This window comes from Aplidium turbinatum, chromosome 1, assembly GCF_918807975.1.
Source record: "Aplidium turbinatum chromosome 1, kaAplTurb1.1, whole genome shotgun sequence".
NCBI classification, from domain to species: Eukaryota; Metazoa; Chordata; class Ascidiacea; order Aplousobranchia; family Polyclinidae; genus Aplidium; species Aplidium turbinatum.
Window position 1 is genome coordinate 39,753,140 of NC_137472.1, and position 22,449 is coordinate 39,775,588.

The 22,449-nt window shown below is 36.7% G+C and overlaps 1 protein-coding gene and 1 long non-coding RNA gene across 3 annotated transcripts; both read right to left on the minus strand.

Moving 5' to 3' along the window:
- Positions 1-842: 842 nt before the first annotated feature.
- LOC145778861 (putative sodium-coupled neutral amino acid transporter 6) lies at positions 843-13,599 on the minus strand. Its single transcript, XM_082590452.1, has 12 exons — positions 13,415-13,599; positions 10,263-10,395; positions 8,288-8,451; positions 7,680-7,806; positions 5,820-5,941; positions 5,378-5,519; positions 4,678-4,995; positions 4,351-4,430; positions 4,169-4,269; positions 3,315-3,439; positions 2,531-2,675; positions 843-1,472 (listed from the first exon to the last, which is right to left on the minus strand). Exons 1-12 carry the CDS (start codon positions 13,462-13,464, stop codon positions 1,300-1,302), a joined length of 1,680 nt encoding a protein of 559 aa, XP_082446578.1. The 5' UTR covers positions 13,465-13,599; the 3' UTR covers positions 843-1,299.
- Positions 13,600-18,118: 4,519 nt separating this feature from the next.
- Positions 18,119-19,324, minus strand: LOC145769007 (uncharacterized). 2 transcript variants are annotated; one of them, XR_014288983.1, is made up of 3 exons: positions 19,254-19,324; positions 18,458-18,642; positions 18,119-18,232 (listed from the first exon to the last, which is right to left on the minus strand). It is a non-coding gene; the product is annotated as an uncharacterized LOC145769007 (long non-coding RNA). The 2 variants fall into 2 exon arrangements; XR_014288984.1 differs by lacking the exon at positions 19,254-19,324 and having other exon boundaries at positions 18,458-18,682.
- Positions 19,325-22,449: the final 3,125 nt, after the last annotated feature.

The following is a 22,449-nucleotide window of genomic DNA, read 5'->3' on the forward strand; positions in this document are numbered from 1 at the left end:
CAACCCGCACCCCTATACGATCTTATACTTGCAGTCAAATCAATCATTGACATTTAATTACGAGATAGTTATTCACTTAAAGAGTTTTTTCTGATATCCTTTAAATACAAATGGTCTCCATGACCGAGTATCATTCACCGTCTGGTGATTAAATGTCAGTGAAGAATTGTCGCTGATTGAATGTCTGCATATTATTTGAAATACCTCAAATTCTAAAAGTGGAATTCAGGTGAAAAGTGGTTTGACAACTTTGATCTAGCACTGAAAAATAATTTCTTGCATATTTATAATAAACAAGCTATATTGAAAATTTTATGGTTTGGTTTTATTGAATATATTTCACACACCCTTTCACAGCAACCATTTATCTATTGCATTTAAAGGCTTATATTTTCGTCAGGGATTCATAGAACTTCTACTAGAATTCTACGAATCCCTGATAAACATTAATCTTGTACAGCATAGGTGAGCAACGTGCATCCCGCAGACCACATGTAGCCCTTTTCCATTTTTTGTGCAGCCCTTCCTTTTCTTAACAACTATTTTCCGACAAATAAGTATATGTCAAGTGAGAAGGCTACTCATCATGTTTGAGCGTTCGCTCTTTTAACTTTTTTTTTAAATACATCAACTTTCTTAATATATTCTACTATTGGATATTTTATACCTGCGTGCACTTGCAGTGATTTATAAATAAGTTGAAAAATATACATCAGCGCTGATTTGCATTGCAACCTCTCAACAAGCAGTACAGCCAGTACATTTTGCCAACTTGCCCTTGTGTTAAAAAGTTTGCCCACTCTTGCTGTACAGTAGGACGAATTGTTTACTAAAGGCACATGTACAGTAGGATGAATTGTTTACTAAAGGCGCATGCATTAGTCCGCGTTTTAGCGATGATGTGTAAAAGCTGCAAACCAACTGAGATTATTGTACGAAGCTTGTATGCTTCTATGTCAGAAAATCCAATTTGACATATCTACTGAAGAAGGGACAAATGGATGATGATACACACAGCGAAAACAATAACAAAAGTGTTACAATAGATTGTACAAATTAAGGAGGTTGTTATCGTAATTAGAATACATTTTAAAAAAGCAATCAACCCGATTCAAACAACCGTATTTTAATTTTGCAAGCTCATTCTAGGCAAATGAAGGCACTGCAATAAAAAACCTCAAAGTGCCCCGCTTGGTCGTTCGATGTGTTGTGCTGAAGTTGGCGGGCACCAGCTCAGTGAATAAGAGAAGCCATATGCTTCAAAGAAATTATGATGCACAGAAAAGTATGGTGACTAATTTAATCAAAATATCCGAGAACAATGACGGTAAGGCTCTCAATCATCAAGAGTATCCCGGATATACACATGATGGCAGCAAAGATTTTCTTGGGAGATCTCATCGGTCGGGGGTCAAGTTTCAAGAAAAAGACGCAAGGAAGAATAAAAACGAGCATTGTAGAGGCTGTCGCTCCTGCAATAAAAATGAGTTTGCTATTTATCAAGTACTAAGTAACAAGCAAGAATGTAGGTCACTATGAAAACGCTCTGCATTTGCACGAAAAATCGTTTCCTTTAAAAGAAACATTTGATAGTTTATTGGTAACATTTGATGGTTCGTTTGATAGATAGTTTGTTGACGGTAAAAATCATTGGAAGGTTTCAACAGAAAGACAAAGAATTAATAATACGTTTACAAGTGTTTGTTGTGCATATAATATCTCAGCTCAAGAGTGCCTTCAAAGCTTGACCTGCTAAATTTGGAAAAATTTTAAAAATATATAAAGACGACTGCCCGTGCATTTAATTTCTCACATTGCTAGCACATCGCCATATTTATCTTGGAGAGTTCCGTATGTAAAGAATTTGGAAAGCAATTGCCCACAAGTTTATACGATATTGGGGTAATTTTTGGTCTCATACACTGCAATACTTGAGGTATTTAAACCTTTAGCTCGAGCTAATGGAATATTATTTGTCAATAATTTTGACCAACTGTTTATTGAGTGATCATGTTTCTATTTTATGCAAAAGCAAAGAGCTTTGCACAGTTGATTTTATTTTATGGAATAGCGTGCAGATTACTGACGGTACAAAATATTCCATTCCAGACTTTCAAGTTGGACCGTGGATTTTGAGTCGTTTGGGTTTTTACCATTTGCAAGATTGGGTTAGGGTTTGAGCTTCTGGAAAGGATAGTGGGCCAGATTCGAGTTTGGATTGCATAAATTTCGAAAATTTTCTCTTCCGAATGAAATTTTAACTTTCAAGTCTATTTCAGCATTGGATTTAACTTTTACAATTTGAGTCTAGTTCAGGTTTAGATTTTATGGTGTAGCCAAAATATAATATTCTCTTATAAATCTTATTCAAAACGACAATATCTCAGACAACAGCAGCAGCAGCAACAGCAGCTATTCTATGATGACAGGTGTCAGAATGAATTTCAAGATGAAAGATTTTCTTTAATCGATTGTCAAGTTACAGTAACTTTGCTATTAAGTAGCCTCTACTGTTTTAATAAATGTTTACCGATTATTCCAAATACTTCTCGAATGCTCGGTACAAAAATAACAAGAATGTTGATGAAAGTCAAAAGGAATGCCATAATGCCGAGATGATGAGACCATTGGAAATCTTTGTTTGGGAAAAGTAGAAACGTCAATGCTTTTCGTGCCTGCAAGCAAGAAATATTTTCCTTTAACTGATGATCCGCATTGAAGTAAATAAGTTGCCACCACACGGAGACTATGTGAGCGTCATGAATATGAGCAGATAATCGATAAAAATTCATATGGAAAAATCCCGATTGGAAAATATCTCTCTCGAAAAATAAAGATATTTTTCGGTCGAGATATTTTCCGTAAGGCATAATGGCAATTTCACTCAATCAGGATTTTAACTGGAAAATAGTTTGATTCCGTCAGATAAAATTCAATTAAAATAAGCTAAACCAGTTAGTGACTGGTGCTGCTAAAGTTATACATTTAGAAGTTGAGTATTTCCATTAGGCCTAATATCATGCACTCGCTAAAAGCTAGTTTGTAAAATTAGGGGCGATCCAGCAAGCAGCCTTAGTGGGAGAGGTGACTCCAACAAAACACATTGATGTATAAGTCTACATTAACCCGACCTTGCAGATACCCCGTTAATAAAGTTACTTTTTCTGTGTTTTAAATGAGAGCGATCGCCCAAGTCGCCCACTTTTGGATCCGCCACTGGGTAAAATAGCATCAGTTTGTTGTTGTACAACAGTTACACAATTGTCAAATAACAGATGAACACAATCGAACTATACGTAAGTTTGTTACGGTACCGGGAAATGAGTGAGAGGAACAGTGAGCACAACAGCAACAAGAACAGTGAGGCGAACGATGAGAGTGAGGACATCAGCAGCATCGGAGTAGCTGTACATGAGGAGCATTTCTGGTTCCATCCAGTCTGAAAGTACACAATTACCTGTAGGTTGTAGAAACTAAGCATCACATAGTGACCGACTAAGAAAATAACTGTTTGCTCATGTACTTGCAGGAAATTTAAATGAAATAATGGATTAACAAGCACAAACAGGCCACGTAACCAAACATCATGTAAACAGTTTGTATAAACTAAGCTCGTTCGAGCAACGCTTTTCATTTAACTGGGTCAATCTGATGTTTGCAATTCGGTCGCTTATACAAGTTCAATGATTAACATATAGGCTACGAGCAAGCGGAATGACTCATGTCGGACTCTTAATAGGTTAAGTAGATCTTGCGGTGTTTTGCAAGATTGACCTGTTTGTACAACTTCTAGCTGAAATGCATTCTGCAGAAATCGTATCGACATAAATGCTGTATCTTGTTTTTCTTGTTAGCCTAATATTTACGTACGAATACAATAAAAAAAACGTATAAAGAATGATACGCAGAGGAAACGACAGAAACGTAGTCAATCACTAAGTCTTATGCCTATTTGTTGACAGTAGCCTACATACGCAGCATTTAATATGAAATATTTTTTGCACTGACATATAGATGTAGTACACTATCTTCAGCTGAATTTGGATATTATAAAAAATCGATTTTAGACTTACTAATTGCATCTTTTCTAAACTTATTTTGTTTTTTTATTATATTGTTTTCACACATGTCACATGTTTTCATAAATTCAATCAATGAGCAAACTTACTGTAAAAAGTCAGGTATCCAAAAAGTGCGGCAAGAGAATAAAGAAGAAAGCACAACCCGATTGATGTATTGGCGACTTTCTGCATGCGGGGTGCACTGGGTCTAAAATTAAACGTGATGTCAAAATCATTATTTCAAGTCCATTTTTAAGCTTCGTTATTGTACAAAAGATCCTCAACTCACCGCTTTAGTTCTGCATAGATCGGCAGCACTGCAGTGTGGCAGACAAATGAAAATGTCATGGTTGGAACGCTATAAGCCCACTGCAAAAAAAAGGAAGAATGTACTGTATTTTATTAAGAATATATAACCAATGTACGTAGATGAAATTATGTATGGTAACTTTTGTTTTTAATTTCACTTTTTAAAAACATTGCAAAATCAAAAAATTATTTCTTTAATTGGCAACGTATAGGCCTACACATTGCAACCTAAACAAACTAATTAGTAACTACTTTTCGATGGTTAAGCGATAAACCTATAGCTTATCAAGTGTAATATGCTGCATACCCTATCAGTCAATGCAAAAGCTTTTGCAACGCACTCTTGAGGCCCGTAGACACTGAAGAGTTCTTTTGCGTTTTCTTCTTGTATTTTGTGCATCAGACTGATTTCAGTCGGAAACATTTGAGTAACATTGTCATAAACCATTGAAGCTGCAGCAGCGGCTGTTTGCTGGATAGTTTCCCCAGTAGCTGTTGTTAAAGAAGCCATTGATTCTACAACTGCATCATGGGAAGTGTTGTTCATTGCAGAGGCTGTGTGATTGTGTTCAAATAATTCGGGATCAAACAATGGGCAACTAATCGAAAATTTTTTCGCTATCACCTGTAAATACATTACACATAATTCTATGTTAAACATGTATCATATGATCGTATTTTGAAATACGTTACATTTTAGCAGTTGAATACAAATGCTTAATTCTTTGCCACAGGCTCACTGAAATAAGCAAAAGTCAGATTTTTGTCACTCATTTACACTAAATTGTAATTTTTTTTTAGCCAACATTAAACCTCTTGCTCTTTTTTCTCTAAACGCCCTTTGTATGCACATTGCACAATTACACATGTAATAGCTATGCCAATGCATAGTGAAACATATCTCAGTAAATACTTCTCACGAATATTTTTCTATGTCGTTTGTTGCGCTTTTAGTAAGAACAAAAGCAATGGTAAAACTTGGCATTGTAGAAAAGAGAAAATCTTACCACTCCAGTGAAAAAGAACATGCAAGATATCGAAAAGCCACTTGTGTAACCAAGAAAGCCAATGTGCCTAAGCGTGGCTAAAGGCATGATAATACAAACGGTTACCAAGACAACCAAGTAGTCCCCGTTTAAGTACCAGGACCTGTAAAAAAATATTGTTTTTCACTTGAAAATGCAACTCATGCTTACTGTAGCATGTATCCATTCAAGCAACCTTATTACTTTGTTGTGGAAAAAATTGTAAAAACCTATTAGCAGAGCTACTGTACATTTGCAGTTGGTACATTAAAAAATGGGAAACATATTTTTTGTATTCTGTAACGACTATACTTTACTCTGCATGGTCACAAGCAGTGATTGTGACCATGCAGCTAGTAAAGTTTTTGATCAACTTTTTAAGGCTTGCCTACATTCTGACTCCGATTCTAAATAGGTAACTCACCCATCACTTTGCGCCATGCCCATGGTTGTCATTATAACATTCGGAAGTTCATATTTCACGATGAAGAGGTAACTGCACATTGCACCAATATTTTGCAGTAAGATGCAAACAGCTGCCGTGATCTACAAGAAGGAATTTCTCACGATTTAATTTTGCAAGTTCCAAACCTTGGCTGAATAAGATTTCACGCTACAAGCTTAGCAAAAGAAGGTGTTGCTTTGTTGTTTGAAAAAAAATATGATAAAAGGAAATTAATTTAGACTGTTTTATTTGTGTACTGCAATCCATGGCCACGTGCAATCTCATTTTAATCGTTTCTTTTTTTTGATATACAAAATCTTTATTTGAATAGCATCGACTTGGCACCACGCTGATCTTAAAATAACCCGAAACATGTCACCCCCCGAACAAATCAGCTGACTAGAGCCTTGCCCTTGGTGTTTACTAATGTTTACTTTTCAATCAAGGAGTTATCTCGCTATTGATCACCTCTGCTAAGCGGTGGGCATCCGCTACTTTAAAAGTAGCGGATGCCGCTCCTTCTCCCGTTAGTTTTCTTTAAATGGACACAGCACTTTGTGACGTCAAAATAACCTTGAAAACTAATGATATTAATTATTCGTTCACACAGCCATTTCAACGTTGTTATATAAAACACGTTGTAGGGGAAATTTATTGTTACGCATTTTTCAAAAACATGAGCATTTCAAAATGCGAGTCGCTGAGTTCTGCCGCTTTGGCTTCAGCAATCAACATGTCTTTTTCAACGGACAAAAATCTTGAAGAATGTAAGAGCAAAACGTTTAGGTCTAGCTCGGAGCAAAAAGTTTATTCGGTTAGTTTTTTGTTTGTTGGTAGCTATTTGTTTACACATATCCTCGTAAAAATGAAATTTGTTAAAGATTATCACTAGACACATTTGCAGCCTAACAAGCGACATTTTTACGACTGCAGGAAAACATGATTCCACACATTGAGAATTGTCACTAGAGTTGTAAAAGTGATGCCCTTTCTATGACCGTAGGATTTGCAGTAAAAAGATCATTGTATTATTTTGAAGACCATTCAAAACAAGAGAAGTCACCGAAATTATGTTGATCTATTAAACATTATATGAGCTTATACAATTCAGTGACTAGCTGTAATCCTCACCCAACGTTGTTAAAATTTACTTTCATGAGAGCTTGTGAAAGGTGAGTGGACTACTTCAACATAAATTTTATATGTCGTTGTAATTATGGTGTTTGTTCTATTTTATTCCGATAAAGTCGTTAAATTCTTCACAATAAAATAAATCAATCTGTTGAGTATTGTCAGCGGCAATAGCAATTCTACGTTCCGTGTAAAAACCAAGAAAGGATGCACATTTAATTCAATGAACGCTCGTGTGCAAAACATTCTCATTGCACGTCTCTGTGCATCTGTTAACCTACAGTATTGACCCTAGTATACCTTTATCACGGACCCAAATACGTGTTTTTCTAGTTTTGCTAGGAACAAAAGCATTCAAGCAAATACAAAAAGAAGACACGGCAGGAGACTTTTTGAGACCAACGGTTGGTCCGCAATATCCTCTCAGTGTCTTATTATATTATACATTGCCTCAAAATTTTGTCTACTTGAGCTAAGAAGATGATGGACTTGCGGCCATAAAGGGTCCAACAACAATAATTGTTGAACGATTTTTTACAGGGGCTTCCCAGGACAGATTTAAAATGTGCTTTTGATCAATACTGTTTACTGTAGTTCAAATCTTCTCGAAAATTACTAATGCCTATAGCGTGTTGTTCAATCTACCGGCCAATTAACAACACTTATTTTTAAAACTCAAGTTTTCTTGTTACGGTATTCTTCACTCACCCTTCCTGGAAGACCAAAAGCTTTAAAACCAAGCTTCTCGTATGCTTTCACTCCAGTCATATCGCAAAGGATCAACAACAAATGGATAGCAAACAAGGCCAAGCAAGCAACCGCCACGGCAAAGGTGCTGCAAGTAACGAAACATTTGAACGTAGGAAAACTTGCAGAGAAGGTTTAGAAATACCAAGATAGAACAGACATGAAAAGTTTAGGCTAAACACGACGACGATGATGACGGTCATCATAAGATACCATTAACGTCTCTGGGTTTGTTATAGCATTTCTTCTAGCAATGAAAATAATCCGTCTCGAAAAATAATTTGTCAAGTAAAAGATGTAGAATTTGGGTAGAGAGGTAACTTTTTTAAACTATAAACAGACATAACTGTGTAAAAGTGTTGTTGCTGAGTTATGTATGTTTATACTTTAAAACAAGCTGTAGCAAACAACTTCTGAAGTAAAATTTGTGCGAATAATATAAAAGTAAGTGAACACGCCGATTCATCAAAGTCGCTACCGGTATATTTACATTGTAAGATGTTCTAAGGATTTCTGGAGGATCAATTTTTCCGAAATTTAAAGTACGCCACAGTAGTTAGCCTACTCACAAAAACAGCACAATTCCAAGCTGGGCCATCGCGTAAGCCAAACCCAGTATTCCTGAGCCAAGAATGGCATTCATGAGATTGAAAACACTGATGGAAAACGACGCTCTTCCTGAGTGTGGTTCATGATGGTAAACGCTCAACTTTCGCTGGCTGTCTGTGAGAGGCTGAAACATTAATAACAAAATTTAATAACAGCAATTAATAAGATTCTGTTTGAATAAGATACTGAAGAAGCCGCCTTCACCTTGGAAAAACCTTCATCAATAAACTTATAAAAGTTTCTGAACCTGGCTGATTTTATTTACTTGTTACAACAACAAAAAACATTTACTATTTTCTAAAATTATTTCTATCAGAGAAAAAGTTGATATCAACATCGCTCTTCATTCATATATTGCATAAAAATATGTCATTTAAATCAAAACTGTTGCCAACAAGTATCTTTCAGATTTGTTTTTCTCTTAAAACAAAGTTAAAGTCATCGTTTCATAAATTTGTGACTTATTTTGCACAATGCACAAACAATTATTGTCAAAGTACATATCATCTCTGGTAATATGAGTAGTTTGCAAAAACTGAACTTTGCATTACCAAAATTGCGCGAGAACGTAACATTTTGCTTTTTGTCTCACAATAAACCTCAGCCTAGTAGACTACACCGAGATTGGGAAAGCACGTCTTAATGTGAATGCAAAGTTTCTGTTGTTGCATACCAAAAAATTTAATTTGGTAAATCAGTCCACACATTTTGATTCGTCGGAATGCAATGGAGTGGTAGGCTATATTAGCAGTGACAACTGTAATTTCTGACAAGAAAACGCACAAGCGTAAAAATTAAATGTCCAGGCCACACAAAACTGAAAATAAACTTAGCCCTAAAATTTAAAACAATTTTGTGCATTGAATGGTAGCCGAATTACATGAAGATATTACTTTGGTAAAAGCCTAATCTATAAGACATAGAGTGTATAAACAACTGACAAGTTTAGAATCACAAAATGCAGTAGCTTGGGTTTTCCAAATGCTGTGACATAGGCGAGTCATTAATTTCTTACGCATGGTTTATTTTATCCGAGGTTGTTAATCGTTTTATGTGGTTTTGAAAATGCATTTCTTTAAAACAATGCAAGCGAAGTCTCTCTTCATTGGAACATCGTTGTTCATTTTATCTAGTAAAAGATGAATACGCTTATTGATTTACAAATTGCTGGAAAAGGTTTCAACACGACAGGTTTATAGTCACACAAAGCATAGCACAAAGCTACTGTTTGCAACGCAAAGCAAACAAAACCGACATCAACTACTGCTCCGCTGTATTGCGGTTTAAACCAGTTTCATCCAGTTGTATTTGTCGTTGAAAAAGATGAGCTAATACTGTATACTGCAAGGAGAGCATAACTAGTCATCAAAAAAACTTGCTGCGTTGGGGATTTGATGAGAATTTATTAAGACCTGCCAGATGCGTCAGACAAGAACGAGCAAACAAGAAGCCGAAGTCCAAAGGTAGCCTACATGGATGTTTTTTGAGAAAAATATTTAATAAAATCATTACTCGTTCAATATCCACAACTGATGTTTTTGTATATGGGCTCCTTGTAACCCATATTTTTTGCAGAGTTGTTAACCGACAAGCAAATATTGGAAATAAATAGCAAATGGCCTGCCGAAGCATATTTGAGGGCTATATTTCATACAAGAGCCACTTCACTACAATTGATATTCATTCTTGAATCGCCGACGCTTGAATTAAGATTAATAATTATAATTTAAAATTCAACCACATGGTTTGTATCATTGCTCCTCAAGGATTAAAATTTTCAATGACAGAACTTAAATTTTTTTAAATTGTGACAAGATTCAATCCAGGTAGTAATATTCCAAGGTAGTAATATTTTTATAATATTCCAAGGTAGTTGTATTTCAACATGAACAAAATTTAAATGATTTTTTTTCCAAAAAAGTTTTGTTTCCGTACTTTTGTCGAAGCATTTCCTTCCGAATATCTTATTGACTTTTCGTAGCCGTTTCCGTTTTCTATAAAAAGATCGGTTTCCTTTAGCTTTGCTGTATCACTCCTTGTCCATGGGTCACGAAATTTTTTGTAATTGCTGAAATAAATATAACATATATAGAAACGATAGCACAAGTCACACAGCGAAGTTGTTGCATGCAGCCTATAACTTTCAAACTGAAGCGATGGTCTTTTTGCTATCTCAGGGTATTTCAGCCAAACTTCCTATTTCCAGCTAAAAATGTAATTAAGCAACAGAAATCTTTAAGTTAACATGTTTAGAAAAGTTGCAACCATAGCGATCGTCACAGGCTGCCATGGTTGTAACCTTTATGATAAACGCCCAGTTCAATATACAACAAAGAGTATGTTCGTGAAAGTAGTTTTCAAAGATTTTTTGAAGCTACAGGCAGTCTTGGAAATAGCCTATTGCGTAAAAAAGAATAAAGTCAGTAGTTTATTGAGTCATGAGTTGACTGCGTCTTACAAAGTCATCACCTCATTTGCACCAGTGGTAGGCAATGCGATTACGAGGTTGCAAATTTTTGCATAGGATTGTTGGCTTTTGTGCCTTTCAGGAAAGTTTTATGACACTTAAAAAAAATGAAAACACTACAAAGTTATTCAAGTTTATTTGTTGCTTTTCAGTGATGTTGAAGAATTGCTGAAAGACAACTCAAGTGTGTGTCCAAACGAGTTTCTGAACCGAAATACCCAAGTACAATTTCAACCTTAGTACCAGAGTACCAAGTAGCCTACTATTTCTATCAGGTTATGGATACAAATACATAGAATAAAAGTTAAAGTTGACCGACACTGTTCACCGTTTACCTAATTCAAAACATGAAAACCTGCTTTTGATCCATATTGCTGATGGCACTAACTTGACCAGTGAGCTGTCAGAAAATAACGGCAACCTCATGCATTTCGCAAAATAAAATATTGATTGTGGTAAATATATTACATATGGTTTCATTTGATGAGTTAACACAGTCATGTAACGTTTTAAAACGTTGAAGAAACATGCAGAATGATATCTGCTTGTTTTCCATCAAAAAGTGAGTAAAGAGAAATGTCCTTACCTCAGCAGCAGCTGACTAGAGAGTTTTCTGTGCTGGGTAATCAAAAAGTGATTCGGCGATTTAAATCACGTCATACGCAGGGCATATTGTGCTTCGGAAACCGACATTACGCAACCGCTCAGCTGACGCATCACAAAAGGTTGCAAGTTGCACCAGTGCAACATTTGCTTTGTTTGACCAACCACCGGTTGGCGGTTTTCTAACTCCTTGTTTTTAATGCGAAAATCAAAATTAAAATTTAATTCCTGGCAATCGAGTTCAAACTTTTTAATTTTGATTTTACGATGTGTATTTTGTGTCAGCAAAATGTTCATCTCCATGAATTGAGGCTACGTTCAAATAATGGGTGTAGTTTTAATGCCGCTCCCTTTCTACATCCGGAATAAAAAGTATACAGTACTTCATCTTAAATATTTGCCTTACAGACTATTAATTTGTTCGCCAATATAGCCTGTGCTGCAATAGTTTCTCATAAGCAAACAAGAGGCCCAAAACTGTTTATTTTGAAATCATGGTGTTGAGCAAGTTTCGGTGCCACAAAACATTCAATTGCGCATTCTCAAAGTGAAATGTAAACTCGGCGGAAAAAAAACTTTGAGGTGTCAAACGCTGCCAGTTTTGACACCGTATTTTTTAATGAAATGTTAAACATTTTCAAGATTGTAATTCGTATTTGGATACCACAAAGAGATATATACTTCCTGTAACACTTTATCGCAAGTTATGCTTTTGTTTTCTTTGTTAAAATTTGTGTGGAGTTGAAGTGGTTGTCATAGTTATTACTAATAGAAGTAATTTTGTTAAGGCTAAACCAAGTTTAATTTGTGGATAACTGCGTTAGCTAACACGCGTGGTGAGATGAGTTCGTGTGAGAAAAATTAACCTATTTAGGACCTTTCTCATTGGGTTTAATTTTTCAATTACTTCCAGGCCGTTGTAACTTCATTCCTGAGTGACCTTAAAAAGCATTTTTTTATGAAATGTTTATGATTAAAATAAATGCTATAGAAATAAAACAAGGTAATGCAAAGCCTGTTTCTGTCGTATTTAATTTGAACTCCGAAATCACTTTTGCAAAAGCTTTTGCGCGATTAGCCTGCTTTGGCTTAACAAGCGCATGCTTTACACTTACAGCCTCTGGTGAGTTGCGTCTAGCTGTTGAAATGCCTTCACGGGACCAATTGGTCATGATTAAACAAGGACTATTAAAGATGATTAACCATAATATATGCGTCATAAGAAATAACATTTTCTTCATCAACGCAACATCAGCTTGCCGATTCCATCGATTTCTCGTTTTCAGTATATACAGGTGACTTCCATCAGAGGTTTTTTTCTTTACATTAAGCAAACGAGTTATTCTAAGTTTGTTAATAAAACAAAGATACATAATTGGTTGTTCAATATATCGGATTGGGCATTTATTTATAACAGAGACAAAGAGTCATAAGTCACTTAAACAAAACTAGACCAGAGAATAATTAGGGTTTTTTTTGCAGTTGAAAAGCACGTTAGACGTAATACAAAATACGGGTAGCCTATTCGCAGAGATTCGATATGGTGTCAATAGTAAACGAAATAAATTTAAATGGAAAGTACATTTCATGTGGTCTATGTTATTTTCCGTCTAGTTTCTAATCACATCTTGCGAGGTCGTGAATTAACGCTGTGATATCTTTCAAATTCATGGCGTTGTGGGCTTTTGTCAGCAAATAATTATATTGAAACAAGGTTTTGTTGAAAGATTTGTTCAAAAAATCGAAGATCAGATAAACCGACAAAACTGCAAACTGAAAAAGGCTCATTTACGGTTCAGCTCGTTCAACCAAACATCGTTGTTGAAAAATAGCATGTTTCTACATATTTCTCCAATGCCAGAGAAAAAAATGACAACAATAATTGATTCACCTTTTCTTTCTCATGTTTATCATATTCATAAAAATTAAATTTTGGGGTGAACCGCAAGAACGCACCAGGAAAATTTGTCTTAAATCGCGTCCTCTTCAAATTAAACAACTAAGTAGTCTCACTTACTTATTTGTTTCCACAAACACGTCGTCTCTGTTCATCTCGTAGCTGTCCATGTTGATTTTCGCTCTTTTGTTCAGTTCAAACTAATTACAAATGTTAACTCTGTGTTAGATGAGATTTTAAGCTTATATTGAACACCGGGTGATGATTTATTGTTGTTTTCGTTAACTACCTCACAGGCAACCACGTCACATGCTGCTGAGAACAATACAGCCGGTGCAGAGGTTATATAAAGAGAGAATCTCTCGGCTCTTTTGTCGAGAAAAAGGAAACACGCCACCATCAGACAAAGAGTTCAACAAAAGTTGCGAAATAGCACACAGCTCTGCAAGAAGCAGCAAACATGCATGCGCTGTCAGGGCCGTTGAGAAGATCATTACATAGGGTACGGTACCAATGAGATCTTTGACCCCAGATCTAAGAAAAAACGCACCATGTTCAAAGAATATGCGCTGGTTTCTTCACCCAGGGCCAGAGTTCAAAAGTACCCCCTAGCCCCTAGACATCCCTGTCAACGGTAAGCTACTGTGTGCTGATATGTTGTGCTGTCAACTGGTTCATACATCGGGGTGAAACCGTTTTGTGCAACTTGCAATTGCAACAAAAAAAATATTACATTTCATTTGATTTTTGCATAAGTGTTTATTTTTTTTGCGGTTTCATAGTCTGTCATCAGCGAAAGCTAATTCAATCAAACTTAAGATTTCTGTTTTGACGGTTCTGGCCCGCTTCAGTTTTAAACGTTCTGTAAGAAAATATGTTTATAGTGCTTGTTGATGTGATATTAAAGTGTTACTTGAGCATTGGCATTACAAGACATTTATTGATATTGTGCAGGCTACTTTTGTCTCAATGGTTTTAGTTATGTTGTAGGTGCGCTGCTTTAGTTTCCAGTGGTGAAGAGGTAACCCAAAAAAACTTGTACTTAAAAAAGGCCAACTTCAATGTCACTAAGCAAAATTTTTCACCTCTGCTATAAAATTGTTCTTCTTTTTTACAGGTAGGGCAGTAGGGCTACCACATGTCACCATCGTGCGATACGCGTGCGCTCCATTCACAGCCTGCCTGAGCTGAGCTTTCAACTTTTGAAAAGCTAATAAACTGCAAAAGCAATAATCAAAAAAAGTTGTGCACTAACGTCGATTAGATGTACTCGAAAATGTTTTAGCCCTCTTGGTTTCTACAATTGACCTCGGACTGTAACCTGCATGTTTTATCACCAGTTTGCTTCTCACGTAGACTGACTGATCGGTGACCATAACTTAGCTAGCCTAATGCAATTTACAACCGTATCAAATATAATAATATTTCAAAATCACATCATATTTTTGCATGGCCTTTCGCTTGTTTTGTCATTACCGTATCCATAATAATGCACCACATGACAAGTGACAAGTAGCCTATGTTATTGGACATTTTGGTGACTATAAACTTACGCATTTTTTTGCTTCAAATATTTGCTTTGGAAATTGAAATAGGCCTAGAAGAAAACATAGCCTGCTGCCAAACAATCTTTTTTAACTGGGATAACTACAGAGATTGCAAATCTACTTGAACCTCGTTTTTTTCCAGACCTCGTTTATCCGGGTTCGGCTTATCCAGGCAATGGAGGAATAAAAATTTTATCTTCGGACTGCCGATAATTCCATAAGCTTGACGTAGTCAGCAATATCCAGAAAATAGCTCAAAAACCATTCCAGAAACTAACTTGCGCTACAGGACTCTCTGGATACAGAGGGTCGAGTTAATTGCAATTATGAAGAGCAACACAATGCAAAAGTCAAGCAAAGCTACCAACAACTTCTGTTCGATTCGTCTCCCTAGCCTACATCTTCAACCGCAGACAATCCCGAACCTGGTGGCAGTGGTGACTTCGAGGGATTTTTTTTAGATGATGAGGCCATGGATCAAGATTAAAAAGTTTTTTTTTAATTATCTAGGCCAGGGGTCACCAACTGGCGGCCCTCCAACCTGTTTTGTGCGGCCCGCGGAAGGTATCAGCGCACAAGTATAACCAAAAATACTTTGCTTGAGGAGTTAAAGAGCATGAAGGCAAAAAATACTTTCCCGGAAGCATATTTTCGCTGTGCATACGATTCCACCGACCTACCAATCAGATTGTAGTTCTAGGTAGGGGTCGTTTAAAGTTATTCCAATGCGATGTCCAGCCACATTGTCCCAGTGGTTGATTAAAACGTCTGTTTTCGAATTTCGAAAATGTCTGTGAGTATAGGGTTGCTTATTTTAAGTTTGTAAATGTCCTGTAAACACTAGTGTGCGTTTCACCGTTATTGGATTTCAAGAGCAGTGTTCCTTTATGCAAGTTTTTGTTCACAAAATAGGTCGGTGTGCCAACTCAATTTATAATAAATTGGAAAAATATTATATAAGTTATGAACTGAAAGACTTTTTCTGGTATGAAAATATTTAGCTTAGTAGGCTACTGCAAAATGTTGTTAATCAGCAATTCTTGCCAAGCTGATAAGCACCGCAAGTGACATTTGTCTAATAATCAAGGAAAGACAGTTTTATAGACTCTCACAAAAAGGATGAAAAACCAACTCATTGCTCTTTTATAGGGAACATTGTTCATGAGTTACGATAGAAACGTTTTTTCGGTGATTTCCACAAGCGCTTGTTTCATGGTGCCTGATTTCTTTCTCCCTGTTATTGGAGCCTATTTTTCGCTCATACGTTTGCAGGTCACTGTTGTTGCCTGTATTGCGATGTGTCAAACATTTCCATGTTTACTGAAACTGTTAATGGCAAGATATCTTTTGTGAAGCGAAGTGACCAAGTGACATCACCACTCTTTGCTTGGCGATGAATATTCTGATGAAACCACTCGCCTCGCTATAAGTGCGCAAAACAAGTGGCCTCGTTTATTATGCAATGTTAAAGAAGTCAAAAGTGTTGTTAAAGGAGCTTGGCCTGACAGTAGCGTTGTTCGACTAATTTTGTTGCTGCGGTATTTTAAGATTTAGGAACATGTAACGCTGGATACTGGGTAAGAAATGCGTTCTTTTCTAGCATAAGAATCAACCTACCTAAAATTTTATTAGTGCGGCCCGCCACAGCTCTCCTTAGTGCCAAAGTGGCCCGCATGCATAAAGGGTTGGTGACCTCTGATCTAGGCTATAATTATTGTAAATGCAATGTGCATAATAAGACGATTGTTTTATTTGTGTTTACTTTATACGATACATTCTGAAAAGAGAGCGTTGATATTTCAATTGGCTTTTCTTGACAGAATTAATTCAGTAGCATTTTAGCAAATTTCATGTAGAAACTTTTGACGAAATTAGCTGCAAATCGGTCTAACAGTTTTTGTCGTCTGCGTCTAAGCCTGTTGATCTTGTTATGATAGGAATCAGAAGTAGGCTTAAAAGCAAACCACTGCCTTCCGCCAGGATACCTACCCAGTAAACATTGATTGTTGGGGCAACATTGGCAAGAAGTTGGCCGCAACATTGGCAAGATGCAGACGCCAACGTTGGCAAGATGTTTTATGCACCATTTGGATGCATCTGGCCAGCGTTGGCGTCTGCATCTTGCCACCGTTGGCTTCTGCATCTTGCCAACGTTGGATTATGCATCTTGCCAACGCTGGCTACTGCATCTTGCCAACGTTGGCTTCTGCATCTTGCCAACATTGGCAAAATGTTTTATGCACCATTTGGATGCATCTGGCCAGCGTTGGGGTCTGCATCTTGCCAACGCTGGCTTCTGCATCTTGCCAACCTTGGCTTCTGCATCTAGCCAACATTGGCTTCTGCATCTTGCCAACGTTGGCAAAATGTTTTATGCACCATTTGGATGCATCTGGCCAGTGTTGGCGTCTGCATCTTGCCACCGTTGGCGTCTGCATCTAGCCAACGTCGACTTCTGCATCTAGCCAACGTTGGCTTCTGTATCTTGCCAACATTGGCAAAATGTTTTATGCACCATTTTGCTTCATCTTGCCAACGTTGGCATCTGTATCTGGCCAGCGTTGGCAAGATGGCTTGTGCACCATTTTGCTTCATCTGGCGCCTAAATTCTGGTTGACTTTTATGTACCATGACGCTGCTTCATCTGACCTATTGACTATTGTGATGCCCGCGCTTTGACCAAAGCTGGTGCATAAAACATCTGAACAGCATTGGCATTTACATTTGCCAAACGTCTCTGTACCTAAACCTCGCTCATCACCAAAAGTTTATTGTTGAACCTAGCTAATCCTTGGGCGAAAGAACAGCAGCAACACGGATTTATAAGCAACACTACTCCCTTTGTGACAAAGCAAAGTAACAGCCGAGCTTCTTATATTTCCACATTTATTAGAAACAAGCTACATCAAATCGTATTGACAGATGGATATTCATTGCACATCAGCAGCTTTTTCTTGCGTATCTTTATCATTGTGAATTCCTGCGAATGAAACAAAAATATTTAATTCAAGAGGGCTGCTTGGCAACAGTGTAGGATTTTGATCAGTTGTTGTCCAGGATAATACGAAGTTAATTGACAATCTGCAATATCAATGTAATATCCATGGTAATATCCCTCTCTCCAACGTGCGTGACAAAAAACTTATCATTCGATTCTGCGCCACGCAGAGCGATAATCAAGTTCCAATACATTCTAATTGCGTGTACAGATAGTTATTGAACAACTAAAGCAACACATTCGCAGTTGTCTTTCAAACATACAACAAGCTCACCAAAAGTTAGTTTTTGCCGTTTTCGGCCACCTTGCCTGTCCTTCCAATTTCGAAATCACTCTGAAACTCTTCATCAATTTGCTGCACGGCAGCAGCTTTGTCGTGCGCCATCACCATGTCTAATCATGAAAGTAAAAAAAGAAGTGTTAAATCAGTATATAAATGCCGACATAGCTTACTAACCACCATGTTCGTTGTTCACATCCATGCGAGTACACCACTAAAACATTTTCATACATTACTCAATACTCTTCACAATTACATCATACATTAATCAAAAGAGCAAAATGGCATAGTTATGACATAATCATTTAGTCGTAGTAGAAACATTTATCCGTACTCACCAAGAACAACCTTTTTCAGATTCTTTTTTAAACAATCAAACGAGTGCTTAGACTTCACGATGTTTTTTTTCTTTCTTTGTTCTCGACATGACTTGAACTGTGTTGTGTTCGATAATAATAGTTGGAATAAGTCCACTGATACAATCGCTTGCATTTTTGCCAACAACTTAACTTAAATTTGCCACCTGCAAAATGTAAATCGAATGTAATGACAGGGGTTTCATCCATCATATTAAAAAGCTTCAGCACTTGTTACAGAAATTTTCGACTGTTACAAATGACAGCCAACGTTTAAAGTTTTATTTGGGATTCCAGTCGTGTGTTGCGTATGTATGTCGCAGTGTAGGCTACTGTAGGCTATGTTGTCGCAATGGGCGCAAAATAAAACATGTTATTATTATTATTATTCAGTTGACGGCAATGAAAGCTACATTTGCAAATACTCTACAACCATCACAGACCTATCCACACGACATAAAAATACAAACACATTCAAGCAGTCAGGCAAACACTGCCGGAGCAGCAAAATCAAAGATTGAGCATAACCCTACACATGTTGTGGGACATCACAAGCTCTGCTACTTTGCTGATATCTTCTTAGCACTCATCTAGGAGCACTGGCACTAAATTTGTCACGAGAATATTTCATATGAAAGTTTTCCATTGGTCATTGAGTTTTATAACTTTCTCTAAATTGAGTTTTATAACTTTCTTTAAATTGTGTAAACGTAGCCTAGTGACAAAAACGACTTTACACAATTATTTCAGGTTCAATGAATAAAAGACATTCACTTACCAGGTTTTCATAAACATTGTCGTAAGTCATTCCTATAGTTTCATTTTGATCATTTCTAAAACTTCTTTCGGCTAATTTGTAATTGATCATTTCTAAAACTAATATCTCAGTTGAATTCGATTTTTTATATTTTCGATGCAAGAAGCGAAAATTCCTCTTAGCGCTGTTCACATAAGCATTGTGCTTTCGGCTCTCCGGCTCTCCACGTAATTGTGTATTGCGCACAACCGCCATGCTTGAACAGTCGAAGTGAATCGAGTGACGTCATAATCCCTTTAGCAAAGGATTAAGTCATGGCCTTTGTCTTCCTTCATCAAAACAAACCAAGTTCTTCTGCTAAATTGCATCTCCTCACGTTGATATAACACATCGCCGCATTCTAAAGCATTGTTGCCTATTTCACTTCAACACGTCATATTGCCCAGTCAAAGTTTAAGTAGTGACGTCATAATGGAGTTTTCACAACAATTATTGTGCCTGCAGTGTTTTTCTATGCACCGCGGGAGGAGAAAAAACGATTTGCCGGATCGTTGAAAGTAAAAGTAGCAATCGTTTTGTGAAATCTCGCTTCAAGAAATTGAGGAGAGATTTCGACGCAACATGACTGCTCCTGAAGCTGGGAATTGCCCACCAGTAGCGGTGTCAGGGGAGTTCAGGGAGTACTTTTGAACTCGGGCCCTGGATAATGTTAGGAGCCCGTAACTTCTTCAAGGTGTCCGGAAAAACAAACAAACTACCGCGTATATTTAGATGTAGTGCGTTATTTTTAAAACTGTTTAGAGGCCCAAAGAGCTCATTGGTACCGGGCCCAAATTATCTTCTCACTGGCCTGGTCTGTAGCAAATGATGGTCTACTGTACATTTGCATAAATTGAAAGAAAATTTTAGAATAGTTGTTCAACTGGCACAACGTTGGCAACATTTCTAACCGATGATTGCTCACAGAAACATATTTTTAAACAAAACCGCATAAAAAAGGTTTGTAGGCTATTGATATTTTTAAAAATGGAAATAAGTAATAAAAGCATTGGCTACACTTCTGACCAACGCTGGTCTTAAATATTCATAGTATACTTGTACGATATCAGAAAATAATAACAGCATTGATAGCCTATTATTAAAATTGTCCTTCAGTCCTTCCATTCGGCTGATCACAAACTTTCTGCTTCATACGAACGACGACGACGATTAAAATTGTAGCAAAATGATGGCATACATTTGCATAATTTGAAAGAAAACACCAAAATTGTTATGAATTGGCACAACGTTGGCAATGCTTCTGACCGATGTTAGCGAATCACACAACTGTGTTTTGAAGCAATACTACATGAAAAGAGGTTTGTGTTAGTATTTTTCAAGTTTAAAACAAATAAGCTTAAACCTGAAATAAAATCTTTGAGATCTTTTTGAACGCTTAATAAGAAGTATTGAAATTGTTGGCGTATTGTTGGCAATGTTGGACGAAATTGCCGACCTTGTGCCCTCACATCCAGCATATAGCCAACGTTGCAATTGTTTATTTTGTGGAAACGTGTAGGCTAATGGAAACTTTAAACTGTTTCGGTATCAAGCACGTTATCGCGTTCGCATTTTGTTGCTCCTACCTTTTTCTAGACCTCTGCTCAGTTTGGCATAAACAAACTGAAATGAAAGTACTTTGTTGGCAAAGCATTGGCTACTCTTCTGACCAACGCTGGTCTTAAATATTCATAAAATACTTGTACGGTATCAGAAAACAATGACAGCATTGATAGCCTATTATTAAAATTTTAAATTGTAGCAAAATGATGGCATGCATTTGCTTAATTTGAAAGAAAACACCAAAATTGTTTTGAATTGGCACAACGTTGGCAATGCTTCTGACCGATGTTAACCAATCACACAACTGTGTTTTGAAGCAATACCACATGAAAAGAGGTTTGTGTTAGTATTTTTCAAGTTTAAAACAAATAAGCTTAAACCTGAACTAAAATCTTTGAGACCTTTTTCAACGCTTAATAAGAAGTATTGAAATTGTTGGCGTATTGTTGGCAATGTTGGTCGAAATTGCCGACCTTGTGCCCTCACATCCAGCATATAGCCAACGTTGCAATTGTTTATTTTGTGGAAACGTGTAGGCTAATGGAAACTTTAAACTGTTTCGGTATCAAGCACGTTATCGCGTTCGCATTTTGTTGCTTCTACTTTTTTCTAGACCTCTGCTCAGTTTGGCATAAACAAACTGAAATGAAAGTACTTTGTTGGCAAAGCATTGGCTACTCTTCTGACCAACGCTGGTCTTAAATATTCATAATATACTTGTACGGTATCAGAAAATAATAACAGCATTGATAGCATATTATTAAAATTGTAGCAAAATGATGGCATACATTTGCTTAATTTGAAAGAAAACACCAAAATTGTTATGAATTGGCACAACGTTGGCAATGCTTCTGACCGATGTTAGCCAATCACACAACTGTGTTTTGAAGCAATACCACATGAAAAGATGTTTGTGTTAGTATTTTTCAAGTTTAAAACAAATAAGCTTAAACCTGAACTAAAATCTTTGAGATCTTTTTGAACGCTTAATAAGAAGTATTGAAATTGTTGGCGTATTGTTGGCAATGTTGGTCGAAATTGCCGACCTTGTGCCCTCACATCCAGCATATAGCCAACGTTGCAATTGTTTATTTTGTGGAAACGTGTAGGCTAATGGAAACTTTAAACTGTTTCGGTATCAAGCACGTTATCGCGTTCGCGTTTTGTTACTCCTACCTTTTTCTAGACCTCTGCTCAGTTTGGCATAAACAAACTGAAATGAAAGTACTTTGTTGGCAAAGCATTGGCTACTCTTCTGACCAACGCTGGTCTTAAATATTCATAATATACTTGTACGGTATCAGAAAATAATAACAGTATTGATAGCCTATTATTAAAATTTTAAATTGTAGCAAAATGATGGCATACATTTGCTTAATTTGAAAGAAAACACCAAAATTGTTATGAATTGGCACAACGTTGGCAATGCTTCTGACCGATGTTAGCCAATCACACAACTGTGTTTTGAAGCAATACCACATGAAAAGATGTTTGTGTTGGTATTTTTCAAGTTTGAAACAAATAAACCTGAACTAAAATCTTTGAGACCTTTTTGAACGCTTAATAAGAAGTATTGAAATTGTTGGCGTATTGTTGGCAATGTTGGTCGAAATTG